Source organism: Piliocolobus tephrosceles, chromosome 8, assembly GCF_002776525.5.
Source record: "Piliocolobus tephrosceles isolate RC106 chromosome 8, ASM277652v3, whole genome shotgun sequence".
Lineage (NCBI taxonomy): Eukaryota > Metazoa > Chordata > Mammalia > Primates > Cercopithecidae > Piliocolobus > Piliocolobus tephrosceles.
The window spans coordinates 24,986,259-25,006,918 of record NC_045441.1 but is presented as its reverse complement, the minus strand read 5'-3'; the positions used below and the strand labels follow the sequence as shown (position 1 = coordinate 25,006,918).

Below are 20,660 nucleotides of genomic sequence, written 5' to 3'. Positions count from 1 at the left end.
AGGCTGAGGCAGGAGAATCACTTGAACCCGGGAGGCAGAGGTTGCAGTCAGCTGAGATCAAGCCATTGCGCTCCCGCCTGGACAACAGGATGAGACTCCATCTTAGAAAAAGAAAAAGACCTATATAGTGTTTTGCAAACTATACTCCACCAAAACATTGCATGTTTTAGTGCTTCCACAAACACTGAAATATTTTCTAACAGACAGAGTTTAAGGTGGAGTTCTGTGAGATTTTGTCTGAAAAAAAGTTCTGCTAAAAACAAAAGTTGAAAACTAGTGTTTTAAGGAATCTAAGGTAAATTCTAGACCATTTTCCAGGAAATGCATGTCTTAGTCCAAAAAATTCATTTGGGCTGCTATAACAGAATACCATAAACTGGGTAGCTTATGAATGTCAGAATTTATTTCTCATGGTTCTGGTGCCTGGGAAGTCCAAAATCAAGGCACCATCAGATCTGGTGTCTGATGAGAACCCTCTTTCTAGTTGATGGAAGGCACCTTAGAAGGCTGTGTGTCCTCACATGGTGGAAGGGGCTAGCTAGCTCTTTGGGGCCACTTTTATTTAGAGGCAGAGTCTCACTATGTTGTATAGGTCTTGTCTTGAACTCCTGGCCTCAAGTGATCATCCCACCTTGGTCTCTCAAGGTGTTGGGATTATAAGCATGAGCCACTATAATAAAAGAGCCCTGGGGCCTCTTTTATAAGAGCATTAATCACAATCATGAAGGTTCTACCTTAATGACCTAATCACTTCCCAAAGGCCCTACCTCCTAATACCCTCACCTTGGGGGTTAGGATTTCAAAATAAGAATGTGGGTGGGGCATAAATATTCAGATTATAGCAATGCAGAAAATGAAAACCTGCATTTCCCATGATGTATTACAATCAGGAGTCTACCTTTGGCTATAGGACTTCAAATAAGGAAACCATATATCCCAGAATGCAATGTATCAAATCTCTTTTTTCTTCTTACCTGTTCTTTTGCTTTGGAGTTATATTGGGAGATGTAGTTTTCTGATTAACATAAGTGATGATATAATGGAGAAGAGAGAGGTTTGACATGTAATTTATTGCCTCTAAAAGTATTACCCATGTGGAGGTGTGCGAATACTTGATTCTTCAAGTGGTGTAAACATGGATTCTCTGAACTCCAGGGGGAGTGGATAAACTACCTTTTTTCTCCCTTTTAAAATAAAATAAATTTTTACTTCTGATCATAGCACTAATATATTACATATTGTGAGGAATTTTAAAACTTCTGAAAAATACAGATAATAAACATCAGTGCAACCCATCAATCATCTGATTCCCAGACATGAACTTCAGCCTTTCAGTATATTCCTCCAAGCCTCCCTGTGCCTTTTAAAGCTACTGTTTCCTTTTTCCAAATTGGGATTAGACTCAAAGTATCTGTGGCCTGAAGTTAAGAAGTTGTATAAAGAAGCAGAAATCATTGTAACACAAAAATACTCACTGATGAAGTGATTGACTCATTGCCATTCAACGTCCGTTCTTTCTTCAAGCTTGAACTTATTTCCACCAATTCAGCTACTGTCACTATCTCTGTGCTGTGGGATATTGTAATGCAGATGGCGGAAGTTACTTCTTAAGATCAGTGAAGGATGCTGCAGATCACTGACAAGTCTGTCTGTGTTGGACCAGTTGAAAAACTGATGAAGAAAAGAATCAATAAAGATAATGAAAGGCTAGGCATTCAGAGAAGAGTGATTGAATATAATGTAATATTTAAAGCTGAATATTAAGATTGCCTTTTAGGAACATTGATGTAGCTACCATTAAGTATTGACACCATGATGGTGCCATGCAAGTCAAGATGAAACAAAGGAGGTGATGTGCTATTATGTATCGTTGTGATAGAAGAATTGCATTCTCTTTCAGCAAACAAACAAAAATCCCACTGCTTTTATTTATTCTTTCATTTAGTCACTCATTCTATGATCTGTGATAACAAGGAACACCTGTATTTAAGTTTTTCATAATTCTCTAGACTTTTATATTTGCTATAAGAAATAACCAGATAACCACATTTTCCTACTGAGTAAGGATATGCCTTAGAAAAGCTATTATAATTTTATCTGAAATTAAGTACATGCTTTAAAAGACCTATAAGCAGGCCAGGCGCAGTGGCTTACACCTATAATCCCAGCACTAACTTTAGGAGGTTGAGGCGGGTGGATCACTTGAGGCCAGGAGTTCGAGACCAGCCTGGCTAAGGTGGTGAAACCTCGTCTCTATTAAAAAATACAAAAATTAGCTGGGCATGATGGCAGATGCCTGTAATCCCAGCTACTCAGGAGGCTGAGGCAGGAGAATCACTTAGGAGTTTGAGAACAGCCGGGATAACACCTGGAAGGTGCAGGCTGCAGCGTGCCGAGATTGCACTATTGCACCTCAGCCTGGCGAAAGAGCAAGACCCCGTTTCAAGGGGGAAAAAAAAACTATAAGCAGAAATCATAATACTAATACTTCTTAGAGATAAATAATTTTTAACCATTTTTAAGTCTTTGCAGTTCAATAATATTAATATAAGGTACCACTTCTCTTCTGCAATTCTTCAGGCCACATTTCTCACATTCTTCTCACTCTTTGATACATAGATAACTGGTGACTATTAGGTTGGTGTATGCAAAGTATCTTTGCTAATCTGCTAAAATGGGTTTTTAATTATATGCTAATTTTGCCTTTAATTGTCCTAGTTGTCATACAAATTAATCAGTTTCTGGAGCACTTGTATTTGCTCTTCTCTGAAATTCCTCTCACATTTTACATGCACTTGAATCACCTGGGGATCTTGTTAAAATGCAGATTCTGAGTAGGCATGAAGGTGGTAAGTGGCCAAAATTCTGCATTTGTCACCAGTTCCCATGCCATGCCAGTGCTGCTGGCCTTCAGACTATACTTTGAATAGCAAGGCTTTCAGTAACAGTTTTGGGACCAGAAGCCAGGCAAAGCCTATTGAAGCCATTTCTTATTGTGATAAGTTAATGATACCGGCCTAGTTTATTAGTAATGTGTATTTTTCAATTAGTGATATATATGTTGAATTATGACTTGCAGTATGTGAGCTTTTTTTGTAATTTTTGTGTCAGGCATATTATCTACAGTGGTGGTATTTATAGAGAACAGTGTTGACAAACTCTGTAAAAATACTTTAAAAAAAAAGGTTTATTCTAAGACAAATATGAAGGACCATGGCCTGAGACAGTCTCGAGAGGTCCTGAGAACATGTGTCTACGGTGGTTGGGTTACAGCTTGGTTTTATACATTTTAGGGAAACATCTTATGTCTCAATCAATACATATGAGGAATGCATTGGTTTGGTCTAAAAAGATAGGACAACTCAAAGAGGGGGCTTACAGGTTATAGGTGGATTCAAAGATTTTCTGATTGACAGTTGATTGAAAGTTATCTGAAAACCTGGAATCAATAGAAAGGAGTGTTTGGTTTAGGTTAAGGGAGTCTAGAGACCAAGGTTCTTATTATGTAGATGAAGTCTCATAGGTGGCCACTATTAGAGACAATAGATGACAAATGTTTCTTATTCAAACCTTTAAAACATATAATCCTAGCATTTTGGGAGGCTGAGATGGGAGGATCACTTGACCTTGAGTTCAAGGCTAGCCTGGGCAACATAGTGAGACCTTGTCTCTATTTTTTTTTTTAATTAAAAATAAAAATAAAAGGTGCTAGAGAGACTGGGCGTGGTGACTCATACCTGTAATCCCAGCATTTTGGGAGGATCATTTGAGGCCAGGAATTGACCAGCCTGGGTAACATAGCAAGACTGTCTCCACAAAAAAATCGTAAAAATTAGCCAACACAGTGGTGTATGTCTGTTGTCCCAGCTACTCAGGAGACTGAGATGGGAGGATCCCTTGAAGCCAGGAAGCTGAGGCTACAGTGAGCCATGATCGCACCACTGTGCTCCCGCCTAGGTGACAGAGCAAGATACTGTATCCAAAGAAATAAAAATAAATACATTAAAAAGGTGCTAGACTCTCAATCTCTTCAGGACTGGGAGGGTCTGGAAAGAGAAAGATCTAGTTATGTTGTAGAGATTCAACAGATGAAGATTTTACCCCCACAAAAGAGCTTTGCAGGGCCATTTCAAAATATGGCAAAGAAACATATTTTGGGGTAAAATATTTTTATTTCCTTCTTTATCAGTCCCTATGTGATGTTATGCCAGAGTCAGGTTGGAAAGTAAGCCACACTATATAGGGTTGAATAAGACCTATCTGATGAGATTTTATGGTTTAAAGGGCATGAGCCTGCAGGCCCTTTAGATAGGAATTTGGGCAAGAGAGGAAAACAAAGATCAGAGTTTAGTCCTCAGTGGTAACATACCAATGATGATATAATAGTTAATATGTATTGACTGCTTACTGTGCCACAGACACCATGCTTGACAAAGGTTAACTAAATTTTCTCAATAAAACCATGAAGTAGATGTTATTATTGTTATCCTCATTTACAAATGAGGAGGCTGAGGCCAGTCAGAAGGTAGTGAGTTATCTCAATTGATTGTTCACATCAGTTACAGATCAAACTCCTTGCTCTACTCTTTTCCCTTTTCTCACTGCTATACTGGGCTACTCTAATAATAACAATAATAATAATAATAATAAACAAGTTTAGTGACTTGCCCATGATACACAGCCAGAAGAGGACAGAGCCATGGCATCAACTCCGGAGCTTGTACTTGTAATCTCTTTACTAGTCTGACAGTTCAGAAACTATAGACTTTATATGACATGTATATGAATTCCCTAGGTTCTTACACAATTCATGTAAGATAGAGTTGAATTTGCTAGCTTTTTTTCCCAAAAGGCCTTTGAAAAGCAATTTTCCTTTTCCTTAGGTTTTCCTTTCTATGACTTTGCCATAGATACTAATAATTTGTGATTCCTTAGCAGTTATTTTTAGTTCTCCATTCTTCATGTGTGTTAATTTGTGCATATGTGAAAAAATATCTCAACTTTCTTATTCCTTTGCTGCAAAAATTTATGAAGAATGAAAAGTAGATAATATTCTGCCCTGACTCAAAGATAAAAGTATTTTTATTAATGTTGAGAATTTGTTTTCTGCCAAAGAGTAGCCCAGGAAAATAGACAGATTGTTGCGGAAGACTGATTGATTTTTTTTTTTTTTTTTTTGAGATGGAGTTTTGCTCTTGTTGCCTAGGCTGGAGTGTAATGGCGCGATCTCAGCTCACCACCACCTCCGCTTCCCGGGTTGTGCAAGGATTCTTCTGCTTCAGCCTCCGAAGTAGCTGGGATTACAAGCTTGTGCCACCATGTCTGGCTAATTTTTTCTATTTTTAGTAAAGACACGGTTTCACCACGTGGACCAGGCTGGTCTCGGACTCCTGGCCTCAAGTGATTCACCTGCCTCAGCCTCCCAAAGTGCTGGGATTAAAGGCATGAGCCACCGTGCCTGGCTGATTCTTTTTAAAAAAATTTTTTTTAATTTTTATTTCAATAGTTTTTAGGGTCAGACTGATTCTTATGTATGTTCTTAAAATTTTGAAATTTTTTTTCATTCAAAGGGCAATGGTAATCTATTGACTTGTGTGAAGACATACCTTCCACTCTGAGTTCTCCTGCCAAACCACCAAATTATCTTAGAGAAGTCAGGAGTCCCTCTCCCCAGCTTCTCAGCCTATCAGATGTTAGCACTTGAAATACGCAGTCCCTGAGCCTTCCGTCAGCATGTTAAGGAGAAACGAACACAGGGGAAGAGTTCGTATTGCTAAGGTGTACAGGCATTTGTACAAATTTGTGAAAATGAGTGGAAGTTGTTTAGGATTAGAAAAGTTTGGCACTGCAGTTGCGGTTTAATTTGGAAATCAATAAACCTAGAATAGGTCACAATAACTAACATAGCTAGCTTATGACATCTCAAAGTAATATGAGGCTGTTTACTTTCATTATCTCTTTCTTTTACAGTCTATCAATATTATGGAACTGACTTTACAAAAATACGGAAGTTATGAAAAATTTGAACAAGCCACTGGTGGTAGCTTGCTCTCTAAAACTCGAATCTGGAGTCACGTTAGGAAGTACATGATGAAGGAAGGCTGCCTAGGGGAGGTATGAATCGCGAGTAAACATGAGGAGTTACTGTCAGTGACAGTCGTAGTTTATTTTATTTTATTATTTTATTTTTTGAGATGGAGTGTCTCTCTGTCGCCCAGACTGGAGTGCAGTGGTGAATCTTGGCTCACTGCAACTTCTGCTTCCCGGGTGCAAGTGATTCTCCTGCCTCAGCCTCCCTAGTAGCTGGGATTACAGGCACCAGCCACCACACCCAACTAATTTTTGTATTTTTAGTAGAAACAGGGTTTTTGCCATGTTGGCCAGGCTGGTCCTGAACTCCTGACCTCAGGTCATCCGCCTGCCTCGGCCTCCCAGAGTGCTGGGATTACAGGCATGAGCCACTGTGCCCAGCCTAGTCGTCGTTCTTTTCTGTAGATTTTGTTTTCCCAACCCTATTTTACTCATTAAGTCCCCCAGATTTCTTACTAAATACTGTAAGTCTTAATTAAGTTCCTGTTGCATTGAATTGTTTTGATGTGTTCAGTGCCTTTTTGTTTTTCTTCTTACTGCCATTTGTGTATAACTTGTGGGATTAGATGAATTACTTTATGAAAATTGCTAATGAAGAGCTTTGCCCCAGAAGCCTCTCTTATTAGTCTTCTTAGTGGTCAGTCTCAAAGCCTTGGCACTGGCAATGAGCTGGATTCTGGCACCTGTATCTTCGTCTGCATCAGTTTAGCCAGGGAGCATATTTACGACATCTCAGAGGTACAATTTTAAGTCCTTCGTGTCTTCCTCAGCACAGCCATCTACTTTCCCTTAAACTCAGGGAAGGTTCTTGAGTTCCCAAAGGGTCAAAATTAGAAGGGTCACAGGTGATTTGACTGCACATTCCATCTTGGTTTCTGGGAGATTTAAGGTGGTTATAAACAAAAAACAGTGTTAATTTATAGGCCCATTGTTTTCTGTGAAAGCTTCTCCCCTTACCTTTACGTTATGTTTTATGTCTGTTTACTTTTTCTCTTGCCCATGTTTGATGTCTGTTTACTTTTTCTCTTGCCCCTTAGATTGTAGTTCATCTCACTGAGGACCTGCTTTCCCGAGCGTCAATGACAGTAGTAAATGGATGTCCAACTCTGACTATCAATGTGTGCACTGCACGTGAGCATTGGCTGGAGGGAATGCTGAGGCATGAAATAGGTAGGGGCAATCCTTTCCATTTGTTTATTTGTAATATCAGGAAATAGCTCTAAAGAAATGTTCTTTTAGAATGAGTTTTTTCTTAGTTAGTATTTATTTTATTTTCTTAGTAGAAGAAAATTTAGCAAAAAGTCATGAGCTTCACTTGGACTGAAGCTGATGTATTTATGTTTCATTTCAAATTAGATTTTTTAAGGGAAGTGTTTAGGTGTATTGAACCTGGAAAGTCATTTAACTGCTCTGGATTTCCCCTACATTAAACTGAGGGGGTTGAATTAAGGTATCTTTGAGGTTCTTTTCTTTTTTTTTTTTTTTTGAGACGGAGTCTGGCTCTGTCGCCCAGGCTGGAGTGCAGTGGCTGGATCTCAGCTCACTGCAAGCTCCGCCTCCCGGGTTTACGCCATTCTCCTGCCTCAGCCTCCCGAGTAGCTGGGACTACAGGTGCCCGCCACCTCGCCTGGCTAGTTTTTTGTATTTTTTAGTAGAGACGGGGTTTCACTGTGTTAGCTAGGATCTTCTCAATCTCCTGACCTCGTGATCCGCCCATCTCGGCCTCCCAAAGTGCTGGGATTACAGGCTTGAGCCACCGCGCCCAGCCGAGGTTCTTTTCAAATATCAAGTCTGATTCTTCTCTTTAAAAAAGTAAATTGTTATAAAGGTGATACCTCCTCTCTTGAGATGTAATCCTTTTGAAGGCAGTGTACTCCTTCACACCCAAGAGATGTTAGGATCAGGTGATTTTCTACTTTGTTTTGATTTGTAGGCACACATTAATTTGGTTTTAGAGTTTGTCTGTTTGTTTGTTTTTTGAGATGGGATCTCAGTCTGTTGCCCAGTCTTGAGCACAGTGGCAGGATCTCAGCTCACTGCAGCCTCTGCTTCCCAGGCTTAAGTGATCCTCTTCACCCCAGCCTCCTAAGTAGCTGGGACCCCAGGTGCACACCACCATAACCGCCTAATTTTTTGTATTTCTGGTAGACATGTTTCACCTTGTTGCCCATGCTGGTCTCAAACTCCTAAACTCAAGTGGTCTGCCCGCCTCGGCCTTCCAAAGTGCTGGGGTTACAGGCATGAGCCACTGCACCCGGCTGGTTTTAGAATTGTTGATGGAATCTGTCTTTGGGGGAAGAATTAAAACAAGAATGGCATTTCTTCTTCTTCATGTAACTTTTCTTCTCCATAGGTACACATTATTTTCGAGGTATTAACAACCTCCAGCAGCCATGGAACAGCTGGACTGGACGTAAAAAACATGAGCTAAAGCCAAATAATCCCACAGAGGAAGGACTAGCAAGCATTCACAGTGTTCTGTTTAGAAAAGACCCCTTTTTGTGGAGGGCTGCCCTCCTCTACTACACTGTTTATCGAGCCAGCCAAATGTCTTTTTGTGAACTCTTCAGAGATATTGGCAGGTTTGTCAAGGACCCCAATACAAGATGGGATTATTGTGTACGGGCCAAGAGGGGATGGACTGATACTTCCCAACCAGGTGGGTGTCCTTTAACTGCAAGTTTTCTGACTTACTGACTAGTTGTCTAGTGATTTTGTAATCCCTGAATCACAAAATTCACTTACTTAAAAAAATTAAACCTTGGTTACCTGAGGTCAGAACTGGTTTTCCTAAACAGCATTTTCTTAGCATTATTTTTACCCAGTTCAATTTTGGAAAATCTCAGAACTATAGAATATGGAAAGAATGGTAGAATGAACACCCATCTACCCTTCATCTGTATTTACCTATTGTTACATTTTGCTATTTTTGCTTTCTCTGTCTTTGACTTTTTAAAAACAGCTATACTGAGATATAATTCACATGCCATACAATTTACCCATTTAAAATGTAGAGTTCAGTGATTTTTAGAATGTTCAGAGTTGTGCAACCATTACTATTGTCTAATTCCAGAATGTTTTCATTACCCCAAAAGAAACCCATACCCATTAGCATTCATTCCCCATTTCCTCCCCTGTGTCCGGTTCTAAGCAACTGCTTTTGGTGCTCTTTTCATCTCTAGATTTACCTATTTTGAACATTTCATATAAATAGAATTATTTAATATGTGATTATTTGTGGTGGGCATCTTTCGATTAGGATGATGTTTTCAAAATTCATTCATGTTGTAGCATGTATCAGTATTTTGATCATTTTATTGCTGTGGGGCAGTCTGTCCCTTAGCAAAGCTCAAGCGCTGTGCTGGGAGATCCGCTGTTGTCTTCAGAGCCGGCAGGCGGGAACATATAAGTCTGCTGAAGCTGCGCGCACTGCCGCCCCTTCCCCCAAGGTGCTCTGTCCCAGGGAGATGGGAGTTTTATTTATAAGCCCCTTACTGGGGCTGCTGCCTTTCTTTCAGAGATGCCCTGCCCAGAGAGGCAGAATCTAGAGAGGCAGTCTCTGCTTTTTTTTTTTTTTTTTTGAGACAGAGTTTCACTCTTATCACCCAGGGTGGAGTGCAATGGTACGATCTCGGCTCACTGCAACCTCTGCCTTCTGGGTTCAGGTGATTCTCCTGCCTCAGCCTCCCAAGTAGCTAGGACTGAAGGCATGCACCAATATGCCCAGCTAATTTTGTGTTTTTAGTAGGGACAGGGTTTCGCCCTGTTGGCCAGGCTGGTCTTGAACTTCTGACTTCAGGTGATCCAGCCACCTTGGTGTCCCAAAGTGCTGGGACTATAAGCATGAGCCACCATGCCCGGCCTAAGAGTGTTTTTAAACTGTTTATTTGGAGCTTGGTAAATACTTACTCAAAGTAGTGATGGTTATGTTGCTAGCACAGCCCACATTAACATTTCATACTGGTGTTGCATTCGTATGACAGCGTAGTGCCTTAGAGTCAGGAGCAGGCAAGATAGGAAGCAGGAAAGAGAAGGACATCTCTCTCTGTCTTTCATATATGCATAGCCAATTCCAGGCAGGATTTCAGATAAGCAACTTGTCTGCCATTTCTTAGAATACTCTTCTCAATACTCTTAGAAGAAAATTCCTTGATATACTGAACTAACCTGAAATTCAAAATGACTTTTAAACAAATGTTTCTTAAATTGTACTCTTTTTTCAAGGGCATTTTTGAGTGTTCTTTTTAGATTCCTTTGCCTGGATTTTAGTACTCTGTACCCAGATGCACAGGTCTTCCATGTTGCCTTTGATACCCACTCTGTGGAGGCTTGTCACTTTTAGACTAGTCCCTTTTTTCTTTTTTTCACATACTTTTGTGTTTTTCATGTTTTATTATGGAAAATTTCAAATGTATACAAAAGAATGATTAATATGCTGAACTCTAGTAATATATTACCTGATCATAGCTATTATCTACATTGTTTAACTGTGGTCGTCTATTCTTCCAAATTCGTTTCCTATAGTATTTTAAAGCCAATTCCAACATCATGTCCTTTTACCCATAAATATTTCTGATTAGGACAGTTTTTTAAATCATCCTCTTGCTATTAGCATACCTAACCAAATTAACAATAATCTCTTAATATATGACTCCATGTGGTAGAATTTTAATTAATAGAGCAAAAAAATTTTTTTAAATTGCACAAATTGTGTCAGGATGGGAAAAAGGTTTACTGTGTAAACAGAACATCCTTTTCTAACTAGGTTCAGATCTTATGAAATGTTCTACTTTTCATGTCTTTATCCATTTTTTTTCTATTTTTTAAACCTACATGCTCTCCAAAATCTAGTTCTAGTTCTTGTTTACATAGAGAGGAACCAATGTCAAAATTTATGCTTTAAAACCATAGTTTGCTTTTGTTTAATGGAGAGGAAAGATTATTAATATTCTAAATACCAGGAGTTTCTAAAATCCTGCATCTTTCCACTACCTTTATTGTGATGTACCTGCTCTAAAACTATCTGGCTCAGGTCTCCCCACTCAGATGCCGTCAGTGCACAATGGGAGTTATGACTGAATGGTGGGAGTAGGGGAAGGTGGGATAATCATATTTATAAGAGTCATATATTTGAAATTACCAGTCTCTATTTATAATGAGGAAAGAATTATTATTTTAATAATGGGGAGGATGTGTGAGGAGAAGGAATTCTTAAGGTTCTAGTCTGTATACCATCTTGGCATTTCTCAAGACCTGACATTTTATGTAATGAAGATAGTTAAATAAAAATAAAAACAAATGTTGACAAACTAGAATATTTTTAATGCAGGACTGATTCCTACAGTAAATGGAACGGGTTGATATCTAATTACTTAGTAATTTTTCTAAACATTAGAAAGTAAACACTATTCTGGTTCCTCCAGGGTGTTTTAGTAAAGACCAGGTATACTTGGATGGAATTCTTCAAATCCTTCGATACAGAGATACCATAGACTTCCATCTGCTGACTGCCCTCGGGAAGGTGAGTAGAAGCCATGGCACATATCCCGGAACACACCAGATCAGCATTCCCCTCACTCGAGCTTAGCATTAAATAAGACTTAGCTTCAAACTATTTTTACTTTATTGTCAGAACAACTTTTATGTCATATCAAGAGGGAAGAAATCTGGTTCTGTAATAGAACCAAATTGTAAAATTTCTTTTTGGTCAATAAGAGATAAAGGAATAGGAAATTTAGGAATATATGTTGTTTTATTTTTATTTTTATTTCTGTATACATATTTTTCTAAAAAGCATTTTCTGAAAACTATAAAAGCATTTTGAAGTAAGCTGCACCTATAACACTTCCCCCTGTAATATCTCCTAAGAACAGAATATTTTCTGACATTACTATATGATTTTGTTTAAGAAATTTATTATTGATTAAATATAACATCTAAAATATAGTCCACTTCAAATTTTCCAAAGTGCCTCCAAAATGTCCTTTGTGGCTCCTTTTTTGTGATCTAAGATCCAATCGAGATTTATACATTGCATTTGGTTATAATCTTTTATCTCTTTTAATCTCCCCTTGCCTCATTCTTTCTGTTTTTTTCATGACATTGTTAAGACTCGGGCTGGGCAAGGAGGCTCACGCTCACAATCCCAACACTTTGGGAGGCTGAGGTGGGAGGCTGAGGCAGGAGGATCACTTGAGGCCAGGAGTTTGAGAGCAGCCTGGGCAACATGGGGAAACCCTGTCTTTATAAAAAATTTTAAAAAGTAGCCGGGCATGGTGGCATACAGTTAGTCCCAGCTACTCAGGAAGCTGAGGTGGGAGGATCACTTAAGCCCAGGAGGTCGAGGCTGCAGTGAGCCATGATTGTACCACTGCACTCCAGCTTGGGAGAGAGAGCCAGACCCTGTCTGAAAAAAAAAGAAAAAAGAACAAAAGATTGGCACAGTTTTCTTGAGATTTCCTACAATATGGATTATCAGATTGTTTCCTTCTGATGAGATTCAGGTTAAACATTTTTTGCCAAGAATACTACATAAGTGATGTGTATTTCCCATTGTATCACATTAGAAAGTATGTGCCATTTTGCTCCATTTGATCATCTGGGTGTTTGATCACCTGGGTTAAGTTAGTGACCACCAGATCTCCCCATTGTAAAAGTACCTTTCCCCCATTGTATTAGTAAATAGTCTTTGGGGTGATATTTATGAATGGATTATTCCGTAATAACCCTTGATGATCTTTTCCCAAATCAATTATTACACTGGTGGTAACAAAATAGAGATCTTCTAATTCTTTTATATTTCTTTGTCACTCCCCGTTTTTGTAGTATTATTGTGGACTTAACTGGACTTAATTTTTTTTATTCAACTTTTTCATGGTTGCACCTGTGTCTTAAACATGTCTCCATGTTTTCTGACACAGTAAAATGTCTGGGCACAGTTTGTACTTCTCCTACCCAAATCTCTAATGAAGATCAGCTATTTCTCTAATGAAGTCGTTTCCTTTTAATTGAAACAAAAATAGAAAAATTAGAAAAATTAGCTATATAATTGTGCTAATTTTTCTAATTTAATAATATGTCATTTATATTCTAGTTATTTTCTTGATTCTTTTATTTCAATTTAGCCAGAAGACTTGTTTGGTTTTAGAGTCTCTCTCACACACAAATATATTAAGTATAGTTGTCTAATTTTTAGACAAACTGAGTAGGTTCAAGGTAGAGTATTAAATCGAATTTGACTTTTTAAAATAATCTTTTAGGCCGGGCGTGGTGGCTCACATTTATAATCCCAGCACTTTGGGAGGCCAGGGTGGGTGGATCACCTGAGGTCAGGAGTTCGAGACCAGCCTGGCTAATGAAACGTCATCTCTACTAAAAATACAAAAAATTAGCCAGGTGTGATGGCGGGTGCCTGTAATCCCAGCTACTCAGGAGGCTGAGGCAGGAGAATTGCCTGAACCCGGGAAGCGGAGATTGCAAGGAGTCAAGATCATGCCACTGCACTCCAGCCTGGGCAACAAGAATGAAACTTCATCTCAGGAAAAAAGTAATAATAATACTCTTTTAATATGGTCATGGTATAAGGGGCAGAGAAATACATTATTATTTAACACAGTGAAGAAAATGTAAGTCACTGATTTTTGTTATTTTGCAGCTATTAAAATAATTTGACACATGATCTGTATACTTTCATTTAAGGCCCAGGGAAGAAATTCATCCTTAAAATGTACATTGTAGTTACATTTTTAAATTAACTCTTCTTCCTTTCTTCAGGTTTCTTACGAAGATGTGGATCGCTTAAAAGGATTGGCAGTTACCGAAAACATGAGGGTCCCTCACTTCCTGCAGGACCATGGCCGATATATGGAACACTTAGAGAAGATCATGGAAGTGAATGAACTGACTGACAGGGAACTGAAAGATCTTATCTAGTAATTAGCGTTCTGGCAAACATAGCTAAGCTATGCCTCCATGTATATTACCAGTTAGGTGCAGTTAGCACCAGAAGATTTATAAAAGAAGAATGACTACTTGTGTTTTCTGAATAAGGGTCTTCAGTATTCAGTGAAATTTTTAGGTTAAGTACAAATCTTAAACTATTTCCCTAAAATGTTTCTATAGGCTGCAGGGGGAAGTTACTCCTATTTTCTGAATCTCGACAGGGTCAGATGAAAATACTACTGCTGAGCATTTTTGAAGACTCTTGGTCAAATTGCATGATAAATTTCTGCCTGAGTAAGCACTGGCCTAGTGCTTCTGCCTAAATATGGAGGTCAGCTTCAACTGGAGACTGGCTGAATTCCATTGCTGTTCAGACTCCAAAGTTATATTTTATTTGATAAATAATGGTAATTATTCTCCTTTGAAAAATTAGTTTTGTGTTGCTCCAAAAAGCTAGCTATATCTGAGCTTCCTTTTTTTAATATATATATTAAGGAAATTTAAAGGGAGAGGAAAAGCAATTTGAAAATTTTTCATTAAGTGTTTTATTTTAACATTATTATTTCACCTTATCAGCTTATAGGAACTAAATTAGAGAATCATCTCTTTTTGTCCATTTATCTCTTAACTACGTTTTCATTTGCTGAAACATATTGTACCCTTTTAAGTTTTTTACAGAGTTTTAACGTCTTTTCCACTGCGTCCTTTATAAAAATGATAAGTACAAATTCCAGAGAGGTTTTTCTACACAAATAAAAATAACTGGGGAAGGGCTACTCACCTTTTTTATTACACAGAACGTGTAACAAGCAGAGGACAAATAGACTGACCTGATTAAATGTAGGCTCTGGATGTTGACTGGGTAGCACCTACAGTAAACTTGACCATGCTCTGAAAAATGAAATTTCTGGGTGTTGATGGTTTATAAAGCTAGCTTTGTGCTATTCGTTCAGTATATTTTATCAAATCTTTGACTTCATCAACCCAGTAATGACATAGTTTAAATTTAAAAATGAGAGTTCTGTTTTGCTATATTTTTCCTGCTAACCTACCTTTGTGTTTTGTCAGCTTCAGTATATACTTGGATATATATACCTGGATTCAAATGGTTCTTCGTACAACTTAATGATCAGAAAGAATGCTGCTGTAAACACCCCACTCAAGATTGCTGCTGTAATTTCTACCCAAAGCTGTCTGAGAGTTTATCTTTACCTCAGTGCAGGCTAAAATAATGGTGCTAATACTAAGTAGATATATACTGTGAAGCCTGGTTCACATTCATGCTAGAAAATGATTTTGGGAAATCTGCAGGAGAGGTTACATGATTTTTCTCTTTCACATATCTAGAAGGACTTGCCTCAAAGAAGAATCTAGCTGGTGCCCAAAGGTTCTTGCAAAACCATGAATCTTGCTTTTAGCACTAGAGGGCCAGACACTTTGGAGCATTGACAGGCCTTAGCCCCTGCTCCCCAACTACGTGCCATGCTGGGTAGTGTGTGTCCTGTACATCTTTGTGCCAGGCTGGGGCAGACTGTGCCAATGCTCACCAAACACTAGAATCTGCTCTTACACCTCTAGCATGTATCTCCTTGTAGCAGAGTCATGCACTTTCTCAGCATTGTGTAGTGTTTTCTAATTTCATCTTAAAACTTATCAAAAGTGATTGTGAAAACAGTGTCTAGAAGTATAAACAGAAATGGCAATATTTATGTCCTGTGATTCAAGCCCAAAGGTTATAAATTCAACTTTCACAGGGAATAGCACTGCTAATTTTACTTTATGGTTTAAATATAAAGGAAAATCACAGCAGCCTTAATTTCCTATTGGTAGGATCATTTGCAGGGGTTCTAGTTCCTGACTTTTAAAATGGATGAATATTTTCTCTTTGATTTGGAAAAGGAACTGCTTTTTTGCCTTACTGCTTTGGTATAAAGATGAAAAACATGAGCACTCTGCAGACAAAATGATCTTAAATCACATTGATTAAGATATTTTAAAAGTTAGCAGTGAACCAAAAGTAGTTTCAGATTAGCAGAAATAAAGAGCTTTAAGCTTTAAAAGTTGAGATTGAATATTTAATGAAAGTTTATTAATTCTTTTTCCAAAAATAGCAGTAAGGTCAGTTTTTTCCCTAAAATAAAAAGTTTTAATGAACTGAAAATTATAGCAGCAGTACTTAGGAGAATAGTTGAAGATTGTATTAATTTTAATTATAATAGTTATTTGTCATAGGCTATTGATGATTAGACTTTCATTAGTTTTGTCCACTATAATTTTAAAAATAGTTGTATCAAATACAAATTCTGATAAACTGTTCGGTTTTAACACCAGACAGGATTCAAAGGAAATTAATATTTGCAAACATAAATCCATAGTCTTCATTTCTATATATTTTCACCTTTGTAAAAGTGTTTAAAGTTTGTATTGTTTGTTTTGTATATCTTTGGGCATTTTTTGTCTAGCTATAATAAAAAGAAATAGTGCCAAGGTTCTCAGATGAAGTGTGTGACTATATATGCATGTAACTTGTTTTCTTTGAAAACCCAATTATATTTGTATTGTGGTGTTTCTTGCTTTTTATTTTGTGATAATTGTCAAAAGGACATTAATCATGCTTGTCTTCTAGTGCTGTTACTTCTTAGAAAAATACTATATTTACCACACTTCACCTTTTCCCTAGTTATTTTAGCTTATACTCTCATGGGACATATGGAGAAAAGAAAAGGAGAGAGGTTGTATTAGTCTATTCTCATGCTGCTAATAAAGACATACTTGAAACTGGGTAATTTATAAAGGAAAGAGGCTTAATGGACTCACAGTTCCACATGGCAGGAGAGGCCTCACAATCATGGTGGAAGATGAAGGAAGAGCAAAGTGATGTCTTACATGGCGGCAGGCAATAGAGTATGTGCAGGGGAACTATCCTTTATAAAACGATCAGATCTCATGAAACTTATTCTCTATCATGAGAACAGCACAGGAAAGACTTGCCCCCATAATGTATTTACCTCCCACCAGTTCCCTCCCGTGACATGTGGGAATCTTGGGAGCTACAATTCAAGATGAGATTTTGGGTGGGGACACAGCCAAACCATATCAGAGGGACAATTTTTTTTATCTTTTTGAGACGGAGTTTCACTCTTGTTGCCCAAGCTGGAGTGCAATGGTACAACCTCAGCTCACTGCAACCTCCACCTCCTGGGCTCAAGTGATTCTGCTGCCTCAGCCTCCCGGGTAGCTAGGATTACAGGCATCCGCCACCACGCCTGGCAAATTTTTTGTATTTTTAGTTTCACCATGTTGGCCAGGCTGCTCTCAAATTCCTGACTTCAGGTGATCCGCCTTCCCTGACCTCCCAAAGTGCTGGGATTACAGGCATGGGCCACCGTGCCCAGCCTCAGAGGGACAATTTTGTCTTAAGGTACTATCCTGTTCATTTAGTAAACTTTTATGCAGAACGTGTCAAGCAGGATCTGTGCTGATTACCAGAGATCCTCTGATGAATAAGAGAAGAGAAGAGGCAGAGAAGAAGGTTATGGCACAGCTACATTCCCGTGACCAAAAAGTGCTACAGAAAAAATGTACACTGTAGTCAGTGGGCCTGCCTGTGTGTTTGAAGCAGAGAGGAAGATCATTTGCTAAATAGTGATTATTCACAGGATTTTATTACGCTTTTTGCACAGGATTTTATTACTGCTTTTTGCAAGGCTTATGTTTGGAATAAAAGCACCTTCCCAGGGGAAGTAGTAGACCAGGAATGCAGTTGCTTGGGTCATCATAGGCCTGTGGGAGATCCCCTGAGACCTCCTGCAGATGCCCATGGGAGCCAACACTGTATCTTTAAGAAAATGAGCATGAAACTGGGATGAAGAGGAGTGTGGTGCCCTCACCCATCAGGGGCAAGTAACCAGGTATAATAGTTTTCATGCTGCTGATAAAGACATACCTGAGAGTTTCCAAAAGAAAGAAGTTTATTGCACTTACAGTTCCACGTGGCTGGGGAGGCCTCACAATCATGAAAGGTGAAAGTGAAAAGCACGTCTCACATGGCAGCAGATGAGAGTTTGTGCAGAGAAACTTCCCCTTATAAAACTGTCAGATCTCATGAGACTTATTCACTACCACGAGAACAGCATGAGAAAGACCTGCCCCCATGATTCAATTACCTCCCACCAAGTCCCTCCCACAACACGTGACAATTCAAGGTGCGATTTGGGTGGAGACCCATCCAAACCACATCATTCTGCCCTGGTCTCTCCCAAATCGCTTGTCCTCACATTTCAAAACCAATCCTGCCTTCCCAACAGTCCCCCAAAGTCTTATTTCAGCATTAACTCAAAAGTCCACAGTCCAAAGTCTCATGCAAGACAAGGCAAGTCCCTTCTGCCTATGAGCCTGTAAAATCAAAATCAAGTTAGTTACTTCCTAGATGCAATGGAGATACAGGCAGTGGGTAAATACAGCCATTCTAAATGGGAGAAATTGGCCAAAACAAAGGGTTGACAGGCCCCATGCAAGTCCGAAATCTAGTGGGCAGTCAAATCTTAAATATCCAAAATTATCTCCTTTGACTCCATGTCTCACACCCAGGTGACACTGATGCATGAGATGGGCTCCCACGGCCTTGGGTAGCTTTGCTCCTGTGACTTTGCAACCCCCCCCCCCCCCCCCTGGCTGCTTTCGCTAACTGGCATTGAATGCCCCTTTTCTAGGTGTACAGTGCAAGCTATCAGTGGATCTATGATTCTGGAGTCTGGAGGATGGTAGCCCTCTTCTCACAGCTCCACTAGATGGTGACCCAGTAGGGACTCTGTTGAGGCTCCCACCCCACATTTCCCCTCTGCACTGCTGAAGCAGAGGTTCTCCATGAGGGCCCCGCCACTGCAGCAAACTTCTCTCTGGGCATCCAGGCATTTTCATACATCCTCTGAAATCTAGACAGAGGTTCCCTAACCTCAATTCTTGACTTCTGTGCACCCTCAGGCTCCACACCACATAGAAGCTGCCAAGGCTTGGGGCTTCCACCATCTGAAGCAATAGGCCAGGCTGTGCCTTGGCCCCTTGTAGTCATCACTGGAGCACCTGAGATGCAGGGCATCAAGTCTCTAGACTGCATACAGTGCAGGGACCCTGGGCCCAGCCCATGAAACCATTTTTTCCTCCTAAACCTGAGGGCCTGTTATGGGAGGGGCTGCCACAAAGGTCTCTGACATGCCCTGGAGACATTTTCCCTATTGTCTTGGTGATTAACATGCAGCTCCTCGTTACTTATGCAAATTTCTGCAGCCAACCTGAATTTCTCCTCAGAAAATGGGATTTTCTTTTCTATCGCATTGTCAGGCTGCAAACATCCCAAACTTTTATGCTGTGTTTCCCTTTTAAAACTGAATGCTGTCTGGGTGTGATGGCTCACACCTGTAATTCCAGCACTTTGGGAGACTGAGGCAGGTGGATCACCTGAAGTCAGGAGCTTGACACCAGCCTGGCCAACATGGTGAAACCCTGTCTCTAGTAAAAATACAAAAAATTGGCTGGGCATGGTGGCACATGCCTTTAATCCCAGCTGCTTCAGAGGCTGAAGCAGGAGAATCACTTGAACCTGGGAGGCAGAGGTTGCAGTGAACTAAGATTGTGCCAATGCATGCCAGCCTGGGTGACAGAGTGAGACTGTGTCTTAAAAAAAAAAAAAGAAACCTAAGTCACTTCTCCAATGATTTTCTGCTTAGAAATTTCTTCCACCAAATAACCCTAAATAATCTCTCTCAAGTTCAAAGCTCCACAAATCTCTAGGGTAGGGGCAAAATCCTGTCAGTCTCTTTGCTAAAACATAACAAAAGTCACCTTTGCTCCAGTTCCCAACAAGTTCCTCATTTCCATCTGAGACCACCTCAGCCTGGATTTCACTGTCCATATCATTATCAGCATTTTGGTCAAAGCCATTCAACAAGTCTCTGGGGTGTTCCAAACTTTCCCACATTTTCCTGTCTTCTTCTGAGCTCTCCAGACTGTTCCAACCACTGCCTATTACCCAGTTCCGAAGTCGCTTTCACATTTTCGGGTATCTTTTCAGCAGCATCCCACTGCTGGTACCAATTTACTATATTAGTCAGTTTTCACATTGCTGATAAAGACATACCTGGGACTGGGCAATTTACAGAAGAAAGAGGTTTATTGGACTTACAGTTTTATGTGGCTGGGGAGGCCTCACAGTCATGGCAGAAGGTGAAAGGCACGTCTCACATGGCAGCAGACAAGAGAATAGAGCTTGTGCAGGGCAACTCCCCCTTTATGAAACCATCAAGTCTCATAAGACTTATTCACCATCATGAGAACAGCATGGGAAAGACCTGCCCCCATGATTCAGTTACCTCCCACTGATTCCCTCCAGCAACATGTGGGAATTAAAGATGAGATTTGGGTGGGGACACAGCCGAACCATATGATCAGACTTTGAATCCAAACCTTTGTCTGCACTTTTGAAAGCCTTGTCAGTCACCTATGGTTTTTATCCATTTTTGTTCACTGTAATTTTCATAGCTAAAGGAGTTAATGTCTTGAAACTCATGGCAGGATGTAAAATACCTATGTTTGTCAGCGAGTTGTGGGAGTACTTTATGAATAGGTGGAAT

At 39.5% G+C, this 20,660-nt stretch overlaps 1 protein-coding gene across 3 annotated transcripts in view; it reads left to right on the top strand.

The window, feature by feature from the left end:
• Positions 1-16,528, top strand: part of KIAA0895 (KIAA0895 ortholog) — a 65,432-nt gene extending 48,904 nt beyond the window's left edge. For 2 of the 3 annotated variants that reach the window (XM_023183021.1, XM_023183020.1), the window contains 4 exons: positions 7,128-7,260; positions 8,444-8,749; positions 11,514-11,611; positions 13,864-16,528. In XM_023183021.1, the coding sequence (XP_023038789.1) occupies positions 7,128-7,260; positions 8,444-8,749; positions 11,514-11,611; positions 13,864-14,022 (696 nt within the window). In that variant the 3' untranslated portion in view covers positions 14,023-16,528. Of the gene's footprint in view, positions 1-5,970; positions 6,115-7,127; positions 7,261-8,443; positions 8,750-11,513; positions 11,612-13,863 lie in introns of all 3 variants that reach the window. The other variant, XM_023183019.1, reaches the window with a different exon arrangement.
• Positions 16,529-20,660: the final 4,132 nt, after the last annotated feature.